This window comes from Urocitellus parryii, chromosome 7, assembly GCF_045843805.1.
Source record: "Urocitellus parryii isolate mUroPar1 chromosome 7, mUroPar1.hap1, whole genome shotgun sequence".
Lineage (NCBI taxonomy): Eukaryota > Metazoa > Chordata > Mammalia > Rodentia > Sciuridae > Urocitellus > Urocitellus parryii.
The window spans coordinates 117,814,909-117,831,073 of record NC_135537.1 but is presented as its reverse complement, the minus strand read 5'-3'; the positions used below and the strand labels follow the sequence as shown (position 1 = coordinate 117,831,073).

The window sequence follows — 16,165 nt, the reverse complement described above, 5'->3', positions numbered from 1 at the left end:
AGGGGTCTATTGTCCATTTATCCAGAACCTCAGCAGGAGTGTGGCAGACAGTGCATAAGATGACTTTTGGCTGAGGAAGGAGCCCAGCAAGGGGCTGGGCTGCTGTGGATTAGCCCCCAAGGCTATCCAGGGTGCTTTCCTGATGGTTTCCAGGGCTCTTCCCTTGGCCTAGGACATGCGTTGCATTCGGTCCACATCAGGAACAGCTGTGGGTGCTTTAAAAAAACCAAAGATGTTAGCACCTGTGTCCTCCTAAATCAGAATTTCTGGACAAAGGCTCCTGGGCCCCAGAATTTCCCAAAATGGAACCCAAAGAGAGACTCATGGTATCTCTAGGCACCATCACTTTACCATGTCCCCGAACACCAGTGTGTCAGCAGTGCTGACCCCAACCACAGCAAGGCCAAGGTGAGCCAGGCTATCTGGGCAGGGGCTGCTGGCCCCAGGACCTCAGATCCAGACCTGTTCTTGCTAAGTGGTGACACTAGGCTGCAATGAGGAGCAGAAGGTGTCCGTAGTGCCTGCATAACTCAGGTGCAGCGGGAGCGGCAAGCACCATTATGGACAGAGAGAACAGCAGAAGTTGAAATTCTCATAATTTTAATAATGGTCAATAGCTTCTGGTTGGCTCTGAATGGTACAGTTAAACAATATACTTCAAGACCCCCCCCCCCAAAGCGCGTTCACACCCCCCTCAGTAGCGTTGGCTTCCATCCACATTCCACTGCCCAATCAGACTTCCACAGCCTCAGAACCGCTCCTGGGTTATGGAAATCCACATCTTAGTGTAATGAGCTGAAAAACCCCTTGGTATACCCATGATCTGTGTTCTTTTTTAAAAATAACAAGTATTAAACCAAACACCTTCCCAGGCTGCCTTGCAGAGCAAGAAGTGTTACTGTGGCAATCTGAATCCTCTCCTCTCTCACGGGCTGTGTGGCTCTGCTCCTCTCCCTGCTCTACTGAAGTCATACAGCGTAGAGTTCGTAAATCTTCTTTACACAGTACACCAGGGCGGCCAGTGCTATCGTGTTGTGCAGTCTCTTTCTGTGCAGGTCGTCCTTCCGGACCAGCACCACCGGGGTGGAGGAGGTGAGTGTGTGCAGAGGCAGGCGGGACAGTTTATAGGCATCGTACTCCACTTGGTACTTGCAGCAAGGGTCAAACTGCCAGGAGATCCCGTAGAGGGTGCAGCAGGCCAGGCTCAGCGCACCAGCGGGCAGGGAGATGTAGTGGGAATAATCTAAGGGCAGTGCCAATGGGGTGAAGAGGCAGGCAGTACCCGCCAGCACGGTCGTCTTGTGCAGGCAATTGCCCACGGTGATCCAGCGCGCAGTCTCATCGCCGATGCGGGTGGGCTCGATCACAATGTACTTGTACTGGGCTTCCAGGGCCTGCTCCAGCTCATATTCAAACTGGTCTTGGGCGTTCTCCCCATTGTAGATCTCGTGCACAATGTAGCAGTCCGTGGCCGACAAGCTCACCCTTTGATGGGGGAGAAAGACAAGGCAGTTAGGCTGAAGCACTGGACTGGGTTTCACTAAGATGCTGGAAGAATCACTTATGTGTTTATCTGCTCTAGAACCCAACAGACAAGATAATCAGTAAACATTTTTCTTTCTGAGAAAATGAAAGATGCAGATTCAGCTTGTCCTGCACTGGTGCATCTGACAAGCCACCACACTGTATGCCAGCTTGCTGGGGAGCGTAGTGTGGCACTCTAGCAGACTGCCAAGTTGGCACACAGCCCAAAGGGAAAAAAGTGATTGCAGCACAGAATGCCACAGACCTGAACACAGCAGACGCACAAGGTCAACAGCTCGGAAGCTGCTCTTGGGTTGTCAGACAACTGCAGGAGGGTTTTTCTATGGAAACCAACATACCCCCCAGGACATGATACTGAACAACCCTGCCCTTTGCTCAGTTCAAAAGTGGCCATCCATCGTTTGCACAACTGAAAACAAAAAGGGACAGCTTCACCTCAGGGGCCCCCTGGGAGGACAGGCACAGCAGGCCCAGGGATAGCAGCTACTCCGGGGAAATGCACCCCTCTCTGAGCTGAGAAAAGAGTAGCAGCTCATAGGCAGAAGCATCTGTGGGGTTTCTCAATCAGGCAGCCTAGATGATGGCCCAATCTGGACCCTGCAGGCCTAGGACTCACCACTGAGGGCTGCTCTCATGCCCCAAAAGACATTGTTCACAGGGATCTGCCTCAAACCTTTGCTTCCCCCGGCACTGCGGATGGATGACATGACCCTAACCGGGTAAAGAGGAATCTAGAAGTGTAAGGAAGGGCTCAGCTCTGTGTCAAAGCCACGTGGCAGCTGGGCCTCAGTCCCAGCAGCAAACATGGGCTGAAGTGGCTTGTTAGGCAATATGAAGTCTTTGATGCACATTTCCTATCCAAAGCAGGATCTTCTCACACCCAGGACAGGCAAACCTAAGTACAGGGCTGCAGAGCCCTTTCCACGTCTCCTGGGGCTTATTCAACCTGTCCACACATATCTAAGCCTACACGGTGCCATCCAGCATGGACTGCTTCTCCTAGTTCTACGCCCTCTGCTCGCTTCACAAGATGCCTTCTTCAGCTGGATGTGGTGCACACACCTGTAATCCCAGCGACGCTGAAGCAGGAAGATCGCAAATTTGTGGCCAGTAAACAACTCAGTGAGACTCTGTCTCAAAAGAAAAAGGAAAGGGGCTGGAATGTAGCTCAGTAGTAAAGCACCCCTGGGTTCGATCTCCAGTTCAAAAAATGAAGTCTTCATCCAAGCCTCACAGAGACATTCAAAACAGCTGTGTCACATATGCCTCAATGAAAAATAGTCCCTAGTCCCTAAACCTGGTCGTCACCACTTCCCCACCCAAACCTATGCCCCTCCAACCAAGGTCTCTGGCCAGGGGCTGATTCTCCCTGACAGGAACGGGGCTCCTTCAGTGGCCAACAAGAAGCACAGCGTAAAGCCTTCACAGAAGGCCCAGCCTACAAGGCTGGTCTCTGCAGCCACACTGCCCACACAGCGGTGGCTGAGGCCTAGCCTCCGCAGCTGGTCCCAGCAGCCATACCAGCACACACAGTGGTGGCTGAGCTGAGTACCCCAGGGTGGCCACAGACACTGGAGACCAGAGAAGAACCCTCTCAGCCCACCACAGGAGGATCCCAACCCTCCCTCAAAGAAACAGCATGCCAGGGCACAGTGGAAACTGGACTGCTGGGGGCAGTCACCAAGAAGCAGGTGACCAGAGAGCCAGACAGACTAGACTCCTTCCAGTTGTCATTCTTGGACAGGATCTGGCACTTTATTTCATTTATCTGGGGGGATAGGGCAGCACACATGCTAAGCTCCAGCCAAGATTCAGCACTTTAAAAATTCACTTTTAGGGCTAGCAAGCGAGCTTTCAATCCTCAATCTCGGTTCAATCCTGAGTACCACATAAAAATAAATAAATAAAGGTATTGTGTCCAACCACAACTAAAAAATAAATATTTTTTAAAAAATTCACTTTTAGTAAACAGACAAGGAAACCTCAGAGGCAGGGTTTCACTCTGGCTGGATAACAACTGATGAATGTTCTCATGTGGTCACATAAAAAATGAAAGTCAGCTGGGCACAGTGGTGCACATCTATAATCCCAGTGGCTAGGGAGGCTGAGTCAGGAGAATCGTGAGTTCAAAGCCAGCCTCAGCAATGGCAAGGTTCTTAGCAACTCAGGGAGACCTGTCTCTAAATAAAATACAAAATAGGGCTGGCGGGGCTGGGGTAGTGGTTCAGTAGTGGAGTGCTCGCCTAGCAAGTGTGAGGCACTGGGCTTGACCCTCAGCATTGTGTCCATCTATAACTAAAGAAAAAAGTATATTAAAAAAAAAAAGAAAGAAAGGGATGGGGATGTGGCTCAGTGGTCAAGTGCCCCTGAGTTCAATCCCCAGCACCAAAAAAAAAAAAAAAAAAAAAAAAAGATCATAGGTAAAGGGCTGACTGTGCACCCATATGCCAAGGGAGGGGATCCCACTCAAGATGGGAGCTGGGAGCCCCTTTAATAAAAGGCTCTGGCTTGGACCCAGAAAAAGAACTCTTTATTCTGGAAAGGTATCTGTAATTAAACTGAGCTAAGGCAACGCCTGCTAATTAAATCACAGGCCCTGATTAAACTGTGCACTGGAGAGAAATGACTCCCTGGGGTCAGACAAGAAACCTCAACATGGAATGTGGCCAAAGCAGCCTGTGACACGGTATGCCAGTCACTGGGCTGCCAAAGACGCATAGGAAGCCAATGAAATGGGAAAGCAGGGTTTCCCTTTAAGTTTCTTTGTAAAGTTTCTCCTTCTGGAGAAAATTCAGGTGACTGCAGCTGTTTCTCAAGCAGAATTCAGCATCTTAAAAGCCACCTTAAGCAGACGAATAAGGCGGCCCGAATCAGGGTTTCACTCTGGCTGGGCGAGAAGAGGGGCTGAGTAGTCTCTGATGCTCACACAGAAATCAAAGTCAGTGCTAAGGGGTGACTGTGCTCCCTGGTGTGTGGGAGTGACAGGGTCTCTACTCCCAGGTAGGAGCATTTCTGGCTAAGAGATTTCCTTTAGGGTCATGTATATTAGCCAAGAGAGGCAGAGGGCCCCGAGAACAAGAGGCCTAAGGGATTAAACCATGCATCCATCTGCGAAACCAAAAAGGAGTTGCTTTCAAGCTAATTTGTGTCCTGCAGACTCTTGAAAGTGAGGGGACAAGACACCTCACCATGGGGTGTCAGAGGTGAGTGCTCATCCCCATGGAACACTCAAAACAAAAGTTGCCACAAGCTGCTATTACAGAGTCTTCTCACCCAGACCCGGTTCCACCGTGCTATCTTGCCCTTGTCTGCTGGCAGGCCTGCAGCCACCCTGAATGTATTTTTCACGTGGTGTTTTTTTCTCAGCGAGGAGTAGCCAGTCAAACCAGCACCTGGAGTGCTCCATCTTACAAACACATCAGTGGGCAGATGTCATCTCCCCAGCTCCCTCTCCAAGCCCAGACAGCACCCATATGCACCCAGGCCCACCCTGCCCCAACCCTCTGCATGGCAGGATCCTTCAGGTTCCTTGGGCAGGCATAGTAGACACCTCCCACCACTTGCCAAGACAGATTAGTGGGTGTATGAGTCCCAACATGTCTAGGAGTGATTCCAAAGACCTAAACTCCTGCCTTGCTGCTGTTGTCCTGCATCCCAGCTCCACAGCATGGGAACAGCAGCAAGTAGACACTGGGTCAGTAAAGTGCTCCCAAGGCAGAGGCCTTCTGTCCTGACTGGGTCTAGGCATCTGCTGCCCTCACTGTAGGTGGCCTCATGAATGCCACAGCCTGTAGCGAGCCAGTGTAGACATGGTGCGTCCACCTGATACTCACTTCTGAGAGCTGGTTTCATAGATGGCTCCCCACTGCCTGCCAAGATCATTTTGGCTTCCTGGAGCCCCGTGTCTTACTGTGAGCTGCTCAGTCTGCTCCTATCCCATGGGCAAAACTTTATACATAGTATGAAAATAAGTACACGGCCAGCTGAAGGCGCCAGGTGCTTCAAACAAGAGCAGGCTCTAAAGAAAGCCCAGGCAGTGTCCTGTTTTACTGCCCCCAAAACCAACCACCAATTCTGCTGTAAAAGTCAGTTAAGGAAAGGGATTCTCATTTTCTGTCAGGTGGGATAAAATCTGAAGTTTAGAGAAGTAAATTTCCAGGATACCGTATAATTTACAAGGAAGGAGATGGCAAGATTCAGACCACAACCAATCCAGACACACAGGAAGCAGGAGCAACTCTGTCAGAGTCCGCCAGGCCAAGTACCCCATTTCCCAGGTGCTGGTGGAGGCAGGGTGCTGTCTGCTACTGTACAAGTACATTTTAAAGGGCTCAGGTCTGCACTGGTGATATGGACTCTGGACTGTTCTACTTCAGAAACCGGGTGCTGAGTTCCCTAAGAGCCAAGTCCAGTCACTGCTCAACCATGCCAGCACTCACTCCAAAAGCTTAATTTTGCTTCTGGGTCAAATGTAACCCAGCTAAGAACCCAGTTGGAAGGCTGCCTTGAACCATTCAGAACATTATCAACTGATCTCCAGCTTACAAGGCCATGGGCCTTCGAACCTGAGTGGCCTGACCCCTGGTATGTGGAAGCAGACTTTTTAAAAAAGCAATACAGTCTCTCTTATAAGTATCCCTTATCAATATGAATATCCCCTTCCAAATGCTTAAGAACAAAAGTGTTCAGCATTTGGAGATTAATGAGATGTCTTGGGGGTGGGACCAAGTCTAAACATAAAATCCTTTTTTGTTTCACCTATACCTTGTAGCCTGAAGGGTAAATTTACACAATATTTTTAGCGCACCTGCATTTTGACAATTACCTATCACACGAGGTTTTGTGTGGAATATTCCACTTATGGCACAATATGGGCACTGAAAATGTATCAGATTTTGGAGTATTTTGGTATGCTCAACCTGTAGCTAGTCGGGATCTTTTGAACTCCAGGCTTCCTAAGAGGCCATATTTTTACTTTTCTCTGCATGTATGAAATGACCGCTGAGAGTCTACATTAAAAAGCAAACAAAAAGCAGCAGCAGTGATGGTACAGAAGAGTGTTTATAATATGCCATCTGTAGCGTAATTTTTTTAAGTATCTATTTGCTTTTATATGCACAGAACATTTCTGGAAGGAGACAAAAAGACCTGAGAATCTGTCACTAAGGAGGGAACTGAGTAGCTCAGAAAAGGAAGGGGGTCTCTTTTTCACTAAATGACCTTTGACTCTTTTAAACTTGGCATAATATCTGGCACTTTAAAAATCACTAAGTGTGAGCTGGGGATGTGGCTCAAGCGGTAGCGCGCTCGCCTGGCATGCGTGCGGCCCAGGTTCGATCCTCAGCACATACCAACAAAGATGTTGTGTCCGCCGAGAACTAAAAAATAAATATTAAAAATTAAAAAAAAAAAAAAACAAAAAACACTAAGTGTAAGGCTGGGGCCGGGGCTGTGCTCAGTGGTAGAGCACCTGCCTCGCATGTGTGAGGCACTGGGTTCGATCCTCAGCATCACATAAAAATAAATAATTGTGTCCAACTACAACTAAAAGAATATTTTTTAAAAAATCACTAAATGCAGCTGGAGGCAGACAACAGTTCAAGCAACTCCAAGGGCTGCCACAGACACTGTGGTGCCTCAGTTCACAGCTCTTGTGAGTAGGCGTTACGGGCCTGAGTCCCTCCTTCCGTCTGCAACCCCATTTGGCCTTTGGGCCCTCAGTTTGCCACCAAGGGGAATCAGCTGGCGAAGAAACCCCTGAGGAATGCTGTGTTACAGTCAAAGTGCACCACAGTGAAAACCCAACAGGACACAAAATATCCCCTCTGGGACCTGGGCACCCTAAGAGTATGCCAGGCACCCTACTCAGAGACCAGCCCTCTGTCCAGCCCATACCGTGAGGCCAGACTTGAATCTCAAATGCAGGGACCCCCACAGGCTGATGACACCCCCAAAAAAGTCAAGAGCTATGCAAGTTTGTGCAAGCAGCACTGTTTGGTGAGTGTAAGTGACTAATGAACTAAACTAACGCCACCAGAATGAGGGTGAACGGGTGCCACCTTGTATGTGGGGGGCACATGCAGATTCCTCTTGTGCATGACTCCAGTGCAAAGTTAAAGGTATAGCAGACTATGAGGAAGCACAAGGAGGGGGTTCACAAGCCAGGTGGCCTGTGCTGGGGAGGCTGGTGTGGGCCAAGGCAAGGCTAGTCTTCTACTTGCTAAGCTCTACTTGTGGTGAGCACAGGTTATTGTTACTTCCTAAATGTGGCAAATGCAATTTTAACACTTTAGTCTTTTGAAATGTACAGTTCAGTAGTGTTAAGTATGTCCACACTATTGTACAGCTGATTTCTAGAACTTTTTCCTCTTGCAAAAGCAAAACTCTGTTATTTAATATCTTCCCATCCCCTGGCAATTATCCTACCGTCTATCTCTATGAATCTGACTGTCCTACAGAACTCCTAGGAGTGGAATCACACAGTACTTGTCCTTCTGTGACTGGCTATTTCACTTAGCATAATACCCTGAAGGTTCAGCCACATCGAGCCATGTTCCAGACTCTCCTTCCTTTTTAAGGCTGAATAGGGTTCCATTGTATAGTTACATCACACTGTGTTTATCCATTCATTTACCAATGGACACTTGGGTTGTTTCCGCCTCTTGACTATTATGAATAATGCTATTATGAACGAAGGTGTACAAGTATCTATTCAAGTCCCTGTTTTTCAATCCTTTTGTTTATATGCCCAGAAGTGGAATTGTGGATCATACAGCAATTCTATGTTCAATTTTTATGGACCTGTGGTAGTTTTCCACAGTGACTGCACCTTTTTACCTTACCACCCTCATTTTACCTTACCACAAATTTTTCCACATCTTCCCCAATACTTGTCCTTCCTCCCTCCCTCTCCTTCCCTTTGGATTAAACCCAGGGGTGCTCTACCACTGAGCTATACTCTCAGCCCTTTTTGAGAGAGGGTCTCGCTATATTGCTCCAGATGGCCTTGAATTGGCGGTTTTCCTGCTTCAGCCTCCCAAGTCACTGAGGTTCTACTTTCTTCTAATAGTAGCCATTCTATGAGTGTGATAATGGTAACTCACTGTAGTTCTTTTTTAAAAAAATATTTTAAATTATAAATGGACACAATACCTTTTATTTATTTTTATGTGGTGCTGATGAAGATGGAACCCAGTACCTCATATGTGAGGCAAGCGCTCTGCCACTGAGCCACAATCCCAGCCCCTCGCTGTAGTTCTTATTTTTTTCTTTGCTTGCTACAGATAGAACTCAGATCCTTGCACTTGCCAAGCATGTTATGAGCTATACTCCCAGCCCTTGATTTGTATTTTTATTGAGGTAGAATACACAAGCCATACAATTCTCCCACTTAAGGCAGATAATTCAGCAGCTCAGCATTTTCAGAGTTGTGTAATCAAACCTCACAATTTTGGAGCACTTTCATCACCTCAAAAAGAAATCCTGGCTGGGTGTGGTGGTGTACAGCAATTCAGGAGGCTAAGGCAGGAGGATAACAAGTTCAAGTTCAGCTTGGGCAACTTAGTGAGACCCTGTCTTAAAAAAAAAAAGCTAGGGTTGTACAGCACCCCTTGGGTTCAATCCCCAGCACCACAAAACCCAAACACCTGTACCTGTACCCACTAAGGACGTTTCCCATTTCCCCTAGCCCTTGGCAACCAACATTCCACTTCATGACTTAGGATTTGCCACTTCTGGGTCTTCCATATAAACAGAATCATATGTGTTGTTTATGACTGGCTTCTTTCATTTATCATAACTTTTTAAAAAAACTATTTTTAGTTGTAGATGGACACAATACCTTTATTTTATTTATTTCTATGTGGTGTTGAGGCACCCAGTGCCTCACACGTGCTAGGTAAGTGTTCTACCATTGAGCCACAACCCCAGCCCTATCATCATGTTTTCAAGTCATCACGTTGTAGCTAGGTGCCATGACACACGCCTGTAATCCCAGTGAGGCAGGAGGAACACAAGTTTGAGGCCAACCTCAGCAACTTAGCAAGACCTATCTCAAAATAAAAATGGGCTGGGGATGTAGCTCAATGATGAAGAGCCCCTGCGTTCAATCCCCAGTACTAAAAAAATTAAAAATAAAATCATCATGTTGTAGCATATACACTTTTGATATAGTTGACACATATACTTTAAAACACAAGACAGATAAATATATGAGGGAAGTCTATTGCTACACATAAATATATATATATCATTTTTCTTTGGGTGGTGGCCTAACAGTTGATCTCTAGATTTATTTTTTTCCATGCCTTTGTTTTTTATTAAAAACAAATATGCTTCTTTTATAATGTGAAAATAATCATAAACGTTTTCATAAAAACAAAAACAAAAAAAACTCACTCAAAAACCCGTATCCCTTGTAGTGAAGAGACAAGGCAACCAGTGAGTCTCCACTAACCAGGATAACAGGAGGCAGCTCACTTCCAGCTCTGGAACCTTCTCAATGCCCATGGAGAAGCAACAAGGAACAAGCCCACCAATCCAGAGGTGTCCAGGAGCAGGGAGCTTCACATGGTTGAGGTACCGTGTTGGTATCACACTCCTGCAGTCCTGCCAGAAAAGGGGTGAACGGTCCCATTCCCCTTGCACTCAAGCAAGCAATGGCTCCACTGCTCTGCAAGTCTCCATCATTTCCTGGTCTTGCTGACCCAGGAGAACTCAATCTAACTGTAGTGCAAGCACTGGCTTTAGCCCACTTCCTGGAGTGGGGGCCCAGGCTCTCTCAAGTAGGGCTCAAGGGTGAGCTCACCTATAAAATAAAAAGGGAGACCTGGGCACAGCGACGCATGCCTGTAATCCCAGCTGACGCTGGAGGATCGCAAGTTTAAGACCAGCTTTATGGGCTGGAGATGTGGCTCAGCAGTAGCGCGCTCGCCTGGCATGCGTGCGGCCCGGGTTCGATCCTCAGCACCACATACCAACAAAGATGTTGTGTCCGCCGAGAACTAAAAAATAAATATTAAAAATTCTCTCTCTCTCTCTCTCTCCTCTCTCACTCTCTCTTTAAAAAAAAAAAAAAAAAGACCAGCTTTAACAACTTGGGGAGACTCTGTCTCAAAATAAAAAAGGCTGGGGGTATAACTCAGTGGTAGAATGCTTCTGGGTTTCACCCCCAGCATCACAAAAGAAAAACAAAGGGACTTTGGCATAAGTTCCTTGAAGGCTGAGACTTTACACCATGACACGCCCCCAGCACTGGGCCTGAATGTAACAGGTTCCCCCCCAAAAATAGATGGACATTTGTAATGAGTGACAGGAAGAGAAAATGATGATACAATGATATAATTAAATGATGCCTGAAAATTTAAATTAGGTCCATTGTCAGCCTGCTTTTCACTCTATACGTGTCATTCAATCACCATGTGTGACATGACGTGCTGAATTCTTGTGGACAAGAATTCAGGTCACAGTTCAGAGCCTGATGTTCTTCATTATTAAAACTGTTGATTCCCTAAATTTAATGGAGTGGAAACCTGTTTTTCACTAACCAAGCATTGCTTCCTCAGGACCCTAAAGAAAACAGAAAGACTAGCAGGAAAATCCTATGTTACCAATTAAAGATCACTGAGGACAGAAAGGCACAGGCACATATGCCCAAAACAGTTCCAGAAGTCCAAGGAACTTTCACAGGGCACCTGACAACTTCATCCATCTCAGAGAAAACAACATGTTAGAAGAGGTCACTCTCCTACTGTTCAGTCTGCTAATCGAGTAGCAATTTTGCCTCAGGAACAAGAACACAATACATCAAGTGTGGAAGACAAGGGGCCTGGCTTCAAGTTCTCTCTCACTTAAGTGTCCAAGAGCAAAACACCTTGCTAACTTGTGCCAGTTTCCTGTGTCAAATGGTGCCAAAGGCCCTGGCTCTCCCAAAGCACTGCAATGCCCTCAGAACCTGGGCCAGGTGTGCAAATCTCATTTGAAAAGCACCACCCAGTGTGAGGCACCTGTGACTATATAAGTTAATTACAATTAGATAAAATGAAATAAATTCAGCCCCTCAGACACCCTAGTCACATTTCAAGCATTCAATAGTCACATGTGGCTCACGGCTGCCCTGATGCACAACAAAGATACAGAACATTTCTGCCATGGCGGCAAGGATTTCTGCACAGCCCTTACCTCAACTGTTAAGGCTGCTGAGTGGTTTCTGGCTTTTTATAAGACACGAGTGCGGGGGCTGGGGATGTGGCTCAAGCGGTAGCGCGCTCGCCTGGCATGCGTGCGGCCCGGGTTCGATCCTCCAGCACCACATACAAACAAAGATGTTGTGTCCGCCAATAACTAAAAAATAAAATATTTAAAAAAAAAAAAAAAAATAAGACACGAGTGCGAATCCTGTGCCTGTTCATCTCATCCAGACCAGGAAGAAAAACTTCTACCACACAAGAGGGCCAGAATGGGAATCACCCAAGAGACATTAACTGGCACAGGTTAGCAAGGTGTTTTGCCCTTGGACACCAAACCAAGCAGGGGCTGGGACTCAGTGGCAGAGTGCGAGGCACTGGGTTCAATCCTTAGCACCACCTAAAAATAAACAAAATAAAGGCATTCTGTCCATTTACAACTAAAAAATATATTAAAAAAAAAAAAAAAGACCCAAATCCCAACAGTCCTTAGCACTAAAAGGGAAGGATCAGAATAGAAAGGGGTGTGTCACCCCAGGAAGGTGAACCAACCTGCCCACGTGGCCATCCTTTGAGCTGGAGTGGGCACTAAACCCTACACTGACCACCTGGATCTTATCATCTGGGTTTACAGATAAAACATAGCCCTCTAGAGGAGGACATGGTGTTGATTCTCGTAATTCCATGAAACTAGCTGTCTAACAAATGCCAGGGGAAACAGCTGCACAGGCCAGAGGAGGGAAGGCCACAAAAAATGATCAAACCCTAAAAGCTGAAGACCTCAGGCTGCCCTGCATCACAATCAGATGCAGATTGGTACGTGTTCACATGATTATAAGAACAGGAACTCGGAGCACATGGCTAGACTCATATTCCAACAATCACAGAAAAGTCAGGGATGCTCAGGAACCCTGAGAGAGCAGCACCAAGCAGTCCACGTAAGACAGGTGGGCTGTGAGCTAGTCCCGGCTGGCACAAAGGTGGGAGAAGACAGATACCTGCTCTGTGCATTCCTAGATGGGCAAGAGTACCTCAAAGATGCCGGCAGGACAAGTGGCAATCTGTTTGATGTGCTTGCTGCTAGTATGCTGAATTGTGGACAAGAATTCAGGTTACAGCTCAGAGCCTGATGTTCTTCATTATAAAAACTGTTGATTCCCTAAATTTAATGGAGTGGAGAGAAAAATCACGTAAGTGCTATCAGTTTGGTGTTTCTACCCCTCCAAAGCCAGCACTGTCCATAGACACAGAACTTTATGCAGTGGCGGAATGTTCTGTTCTGTCTGATATGGTAGCCACTAACCAAAACTGGCTACTAAGCACTTGAAATGTGGCTGGTGGGACTGAGGTGCTAAATTTTTCATTTAATTAATTTAAATGTAATAGCATATGGTTAGTGGCTATGGAATTTCTGATAGTTCAGTAATTCAGTTCTAATCTAGAACTGAGTCTAGAAACACTCAAGAGCCAGGTAGAGCAAAACTCCATCCACTGCATGCAGTAGAGTGCGGCAAATCCAGCAAATTTGTCCAAAGTATTGCTCTACTCCAGTCCCTGTCCCAGACCACACGATGTATATCCTTCAGTTTCAGCATAAAGCAGATGCCAACCAGGTGTAAGCAGTGACTTGGGAAAGTGGAGGTGAAATTTGAGTCAGTCTAAATGTGACATGGAATAAAATAATTTAGGAGCCATAAACAGCCTATTTTAGTCATGAGGGCCAATAATACACTCAGGCCTCATAATCTATGGTGCTAGGGCAACCAATTAATCCAGCCAGTTCCACCCAAGTTCTTGCCACTAACTGAGGAGGAATGGAGGTGTGCCCAGAAGTCAGCTCCATAGCTTGGGGGTGGGTTAAATTTCCAAGCCCTGCTCAACGTGGGAGGATCTTAGGAAAGATGTGCTCTGGCAAATGACTCCTCTGAAGGAACCTAGCTAAGGCCTTATAACAAAAACAAAGAAGGGGGAACATCAAGCCATACCAAGTTATCTGGAAAGAGGGCAGATGGTGACTCTGAAACAAACAAAAAAAAAAATTGATGCCCATTCCTGGATGACAGGCAACATCTGCATGTGCAAGTACAGTTCCTGACCAAAGGTCACAACCTGAACATCTATAGAGACCAGGCAGGTAATTGCAGTGAGTCTAGCTGTCAGGTGAGGAACGATGAACTAAAAAGCACTTGCCCTGACCAAAGAGAAAGCTACTACTATGCTTTGCAGAGAGCTTTATGCAAAATCTGTCAGCCAACTCATTTAAATTCTCTGAAAATCTGTTGAGAGGCAGGCGCAGTGGCACATGCCCACAATCCCAGTGACCCAGGGGCCAAGGCAGGAGGATTACAAGTTTGAAGTCAGCCTCTGCAACTCTGTGAGATCCCGTCTCAAAATAAAAAGGACTGGGGGTGTAGCTCAGTGGTAGAGTACCCCTGGGCTCCAATTCCAGTACTTCCAAAAAAAAAAAAAAAGTGTCAAGATGCAACCATCGAAGACAGGATTATTTAGTCTATGGGCTGTGGTTGGCAAAACGGTTCTGAAATTCACTAACACTTATCAAAAACAATTCCCAATATCTTTCTCTTTGATCTATGAAAACTTAACCTTTGCTGGCAAGCTCCAGTACCATGTTTGAGGCATCTCTATTTGGCTCTTTGAGTTGTTCTTATTTAGGGAGGAAGAATGCCTTTTTCTCTAATACTGAACTTTCTATGCCAGATCATTTGCTATTACTAAAAGATCTTTGTTGCGTTAATGGTCTTGAAAGTGTTAGGTTTTAAAGGCCTATGGAAATCATAAAGATAACTTCTTCTGATAATCCAATCCGTTCGAGAGATACCAGGTGGGAGTTGAAAAGACAGATTGATTGTCACTGCTTTTTCAAGGAAGAGGCAATGAAGAAAGAGAATACTGGATACCTGTGAGCTCAAGAATAAAAAGTAGCCAGGCACGGTGGTGCACACCTGTAATCCCAGTGGCGGGGGAGGCTGAGGCAGGAGGATGGCAATTTCAAAGCCAGCCTCAGCAATTTAGTGCGGTCCTAAGCAACTCAGCAAGACCCTATCTCTAAATAAAATACAAAAAAAGGACTGGGATGTGGCTCAGTGGTTAAGTGCCCCTGGGTTCAATCCCTAATCATCTGCAGGTAATGTCAATGAACATGGGTTGGAATCACTTAAAGAAAAGGAACAATACAGACAGAACTTTTGACGATCCTCCTTCAAAAGATAAAAAAAAAAAAAAAAAAAGGAAAACCAAAACTTTACTTTCTTCTAATCTCCTCTATACCCATCAAACCTTAGCAAAATGGACAGGGCAGTTTAATCCTGGTGGCTCCACTGATATACACCACTCTCCCAAACTTCTAGGGGTTGAACAGTTTTTTAGGAGCTTCTACAAGCTGAAAGCGCTTTTCAGAAGCAAAATCCTCAAGTTCGACACGGAAACTCCTCCAGTACCATCTTCTGGAAATGGGTCATCAAAATCGAGGTCCACCTTGGAAAAAACAAGCTCGTGGCGTCCTAGCCGCACACCATTCATTGGGAAAGGTCACTTTAAAGGACTTGAAGGGTAGGAGCACTTGCTGAGAGCCCTCCAGGAGCCAAGCCCCTCCAGGCAGCGGCGGCGCGGGCCCGGAATGCACCTCGGCGGGCTCGGCTCCGCGGCGGACGTGCGCACCGCGCCTGCCCCGGGCCCGTCCGCTCGGCGCGGCCTTCCCCTCCCCTCCCTCCCTCCCGGGACCGCTCCTCGCCACGTCCGGGGCCCAGACCGCCACGTGCGCCGCCCGGCAGGGGCCCGGTGCTCCCGAGCGGCCTGCGCTCGCCTCCGCCCGCACGGTGGGGCGCCGGGCCCGCGGCCACCCTCCTGGGGTCCTCGGCACCGCCTGGAGGCCGATCCTGCTCCCTCCGGCTCCCGGCTCCTCCCGGGCTGGAACCCGTGTGCCCGGCGAGGGACGGGGAGCCGGGGCTCGGCCGGGAGACGCGCCGCCCCGGGAGGCCTCGCCGCGCTCCCCGGCTGCCGGGTCGCCCGTCCCGGCAGGAGCACGCCGCTGGACCTCACCTCTCTCGGGAGCTGCCGCCGCTGCTGCCCGGGCCCAGACGCCTCCTTCCCCAAGCGGCCATCTTGGAGACTCTCGGCTCGCCCGTGTCTGGCGCCGAGGCGGGCGGGCGGGCCGAGGGGAAATGTAGTCCGGCCGGCAGCCGCGCGGCGCGGGCCGCGGCGCGCCGAACTACGACGCCCACAATGCCGCGCGCCGGAAGCCGCCGCGGGGCCGCCTGCGCCTGGAGGAGCAGAAGCCGGCGCAGCCCGCGCCTGTGGGCCCCGGCGCCCGGCTCCGGGACGTCCTTGGGGTTCGAGAGGGAGTGCTGAAGGAGAGGAGAAGACGGCGCCTACAACTCCCAGGGCGCCGCGCGGGGGCGGCCGGCCTCCTGCCCTTC

The 16,165-nt window shown here is 48.1% G+C and overlaps 1 protein-coding gene across 1 annotated transcript; it reads right to left on the bottom strand.

The window, feature by feature from the left end:
- Window positions 1-579: 579 nt before the first annotated feature.
- Window positions 580-15,958, bottom strand: Tmem11 (transmembrane protein 11). Its single transcript, XM_026408718.2, has 2 exons — window positions 15,789-15,958; window positions 580-1,485 (listed from the first exon to the last, which is right to left on the bottom strand). The coding sequence occupies exons 1-2, from the start codon at window positions 15,848-15,850 to the stop codon at window positions 969-971; spliced, it is 579 nt and encodes a 192-aa protein (XP_026264503.1). The 5' UTR covers window positions 15,851-15,958; the 3' UTR covers window positions 580-968.
- Window positions 15,959-16,165: the final 207 nt, after the last annotated feature.

Excerpts from the sequence above, each read along its gene's own strand:
- Tmem11 (XM_026408718.2), bottom strand. The coding sequence starts at position 15,850 with ATGGCCGCTTGGGGAAGGAGGCGTCTGGGCCCGGGCAGCAGCGGCGGC. Across the intron at positions 1,486-15,788 it reads GGCGGCAGCTCCCGAGAGAG|GGTGAGCTTGTCGGCCACGG; the intron begins GTGAGGTCCAGC and ends CCCCCATCAAAG.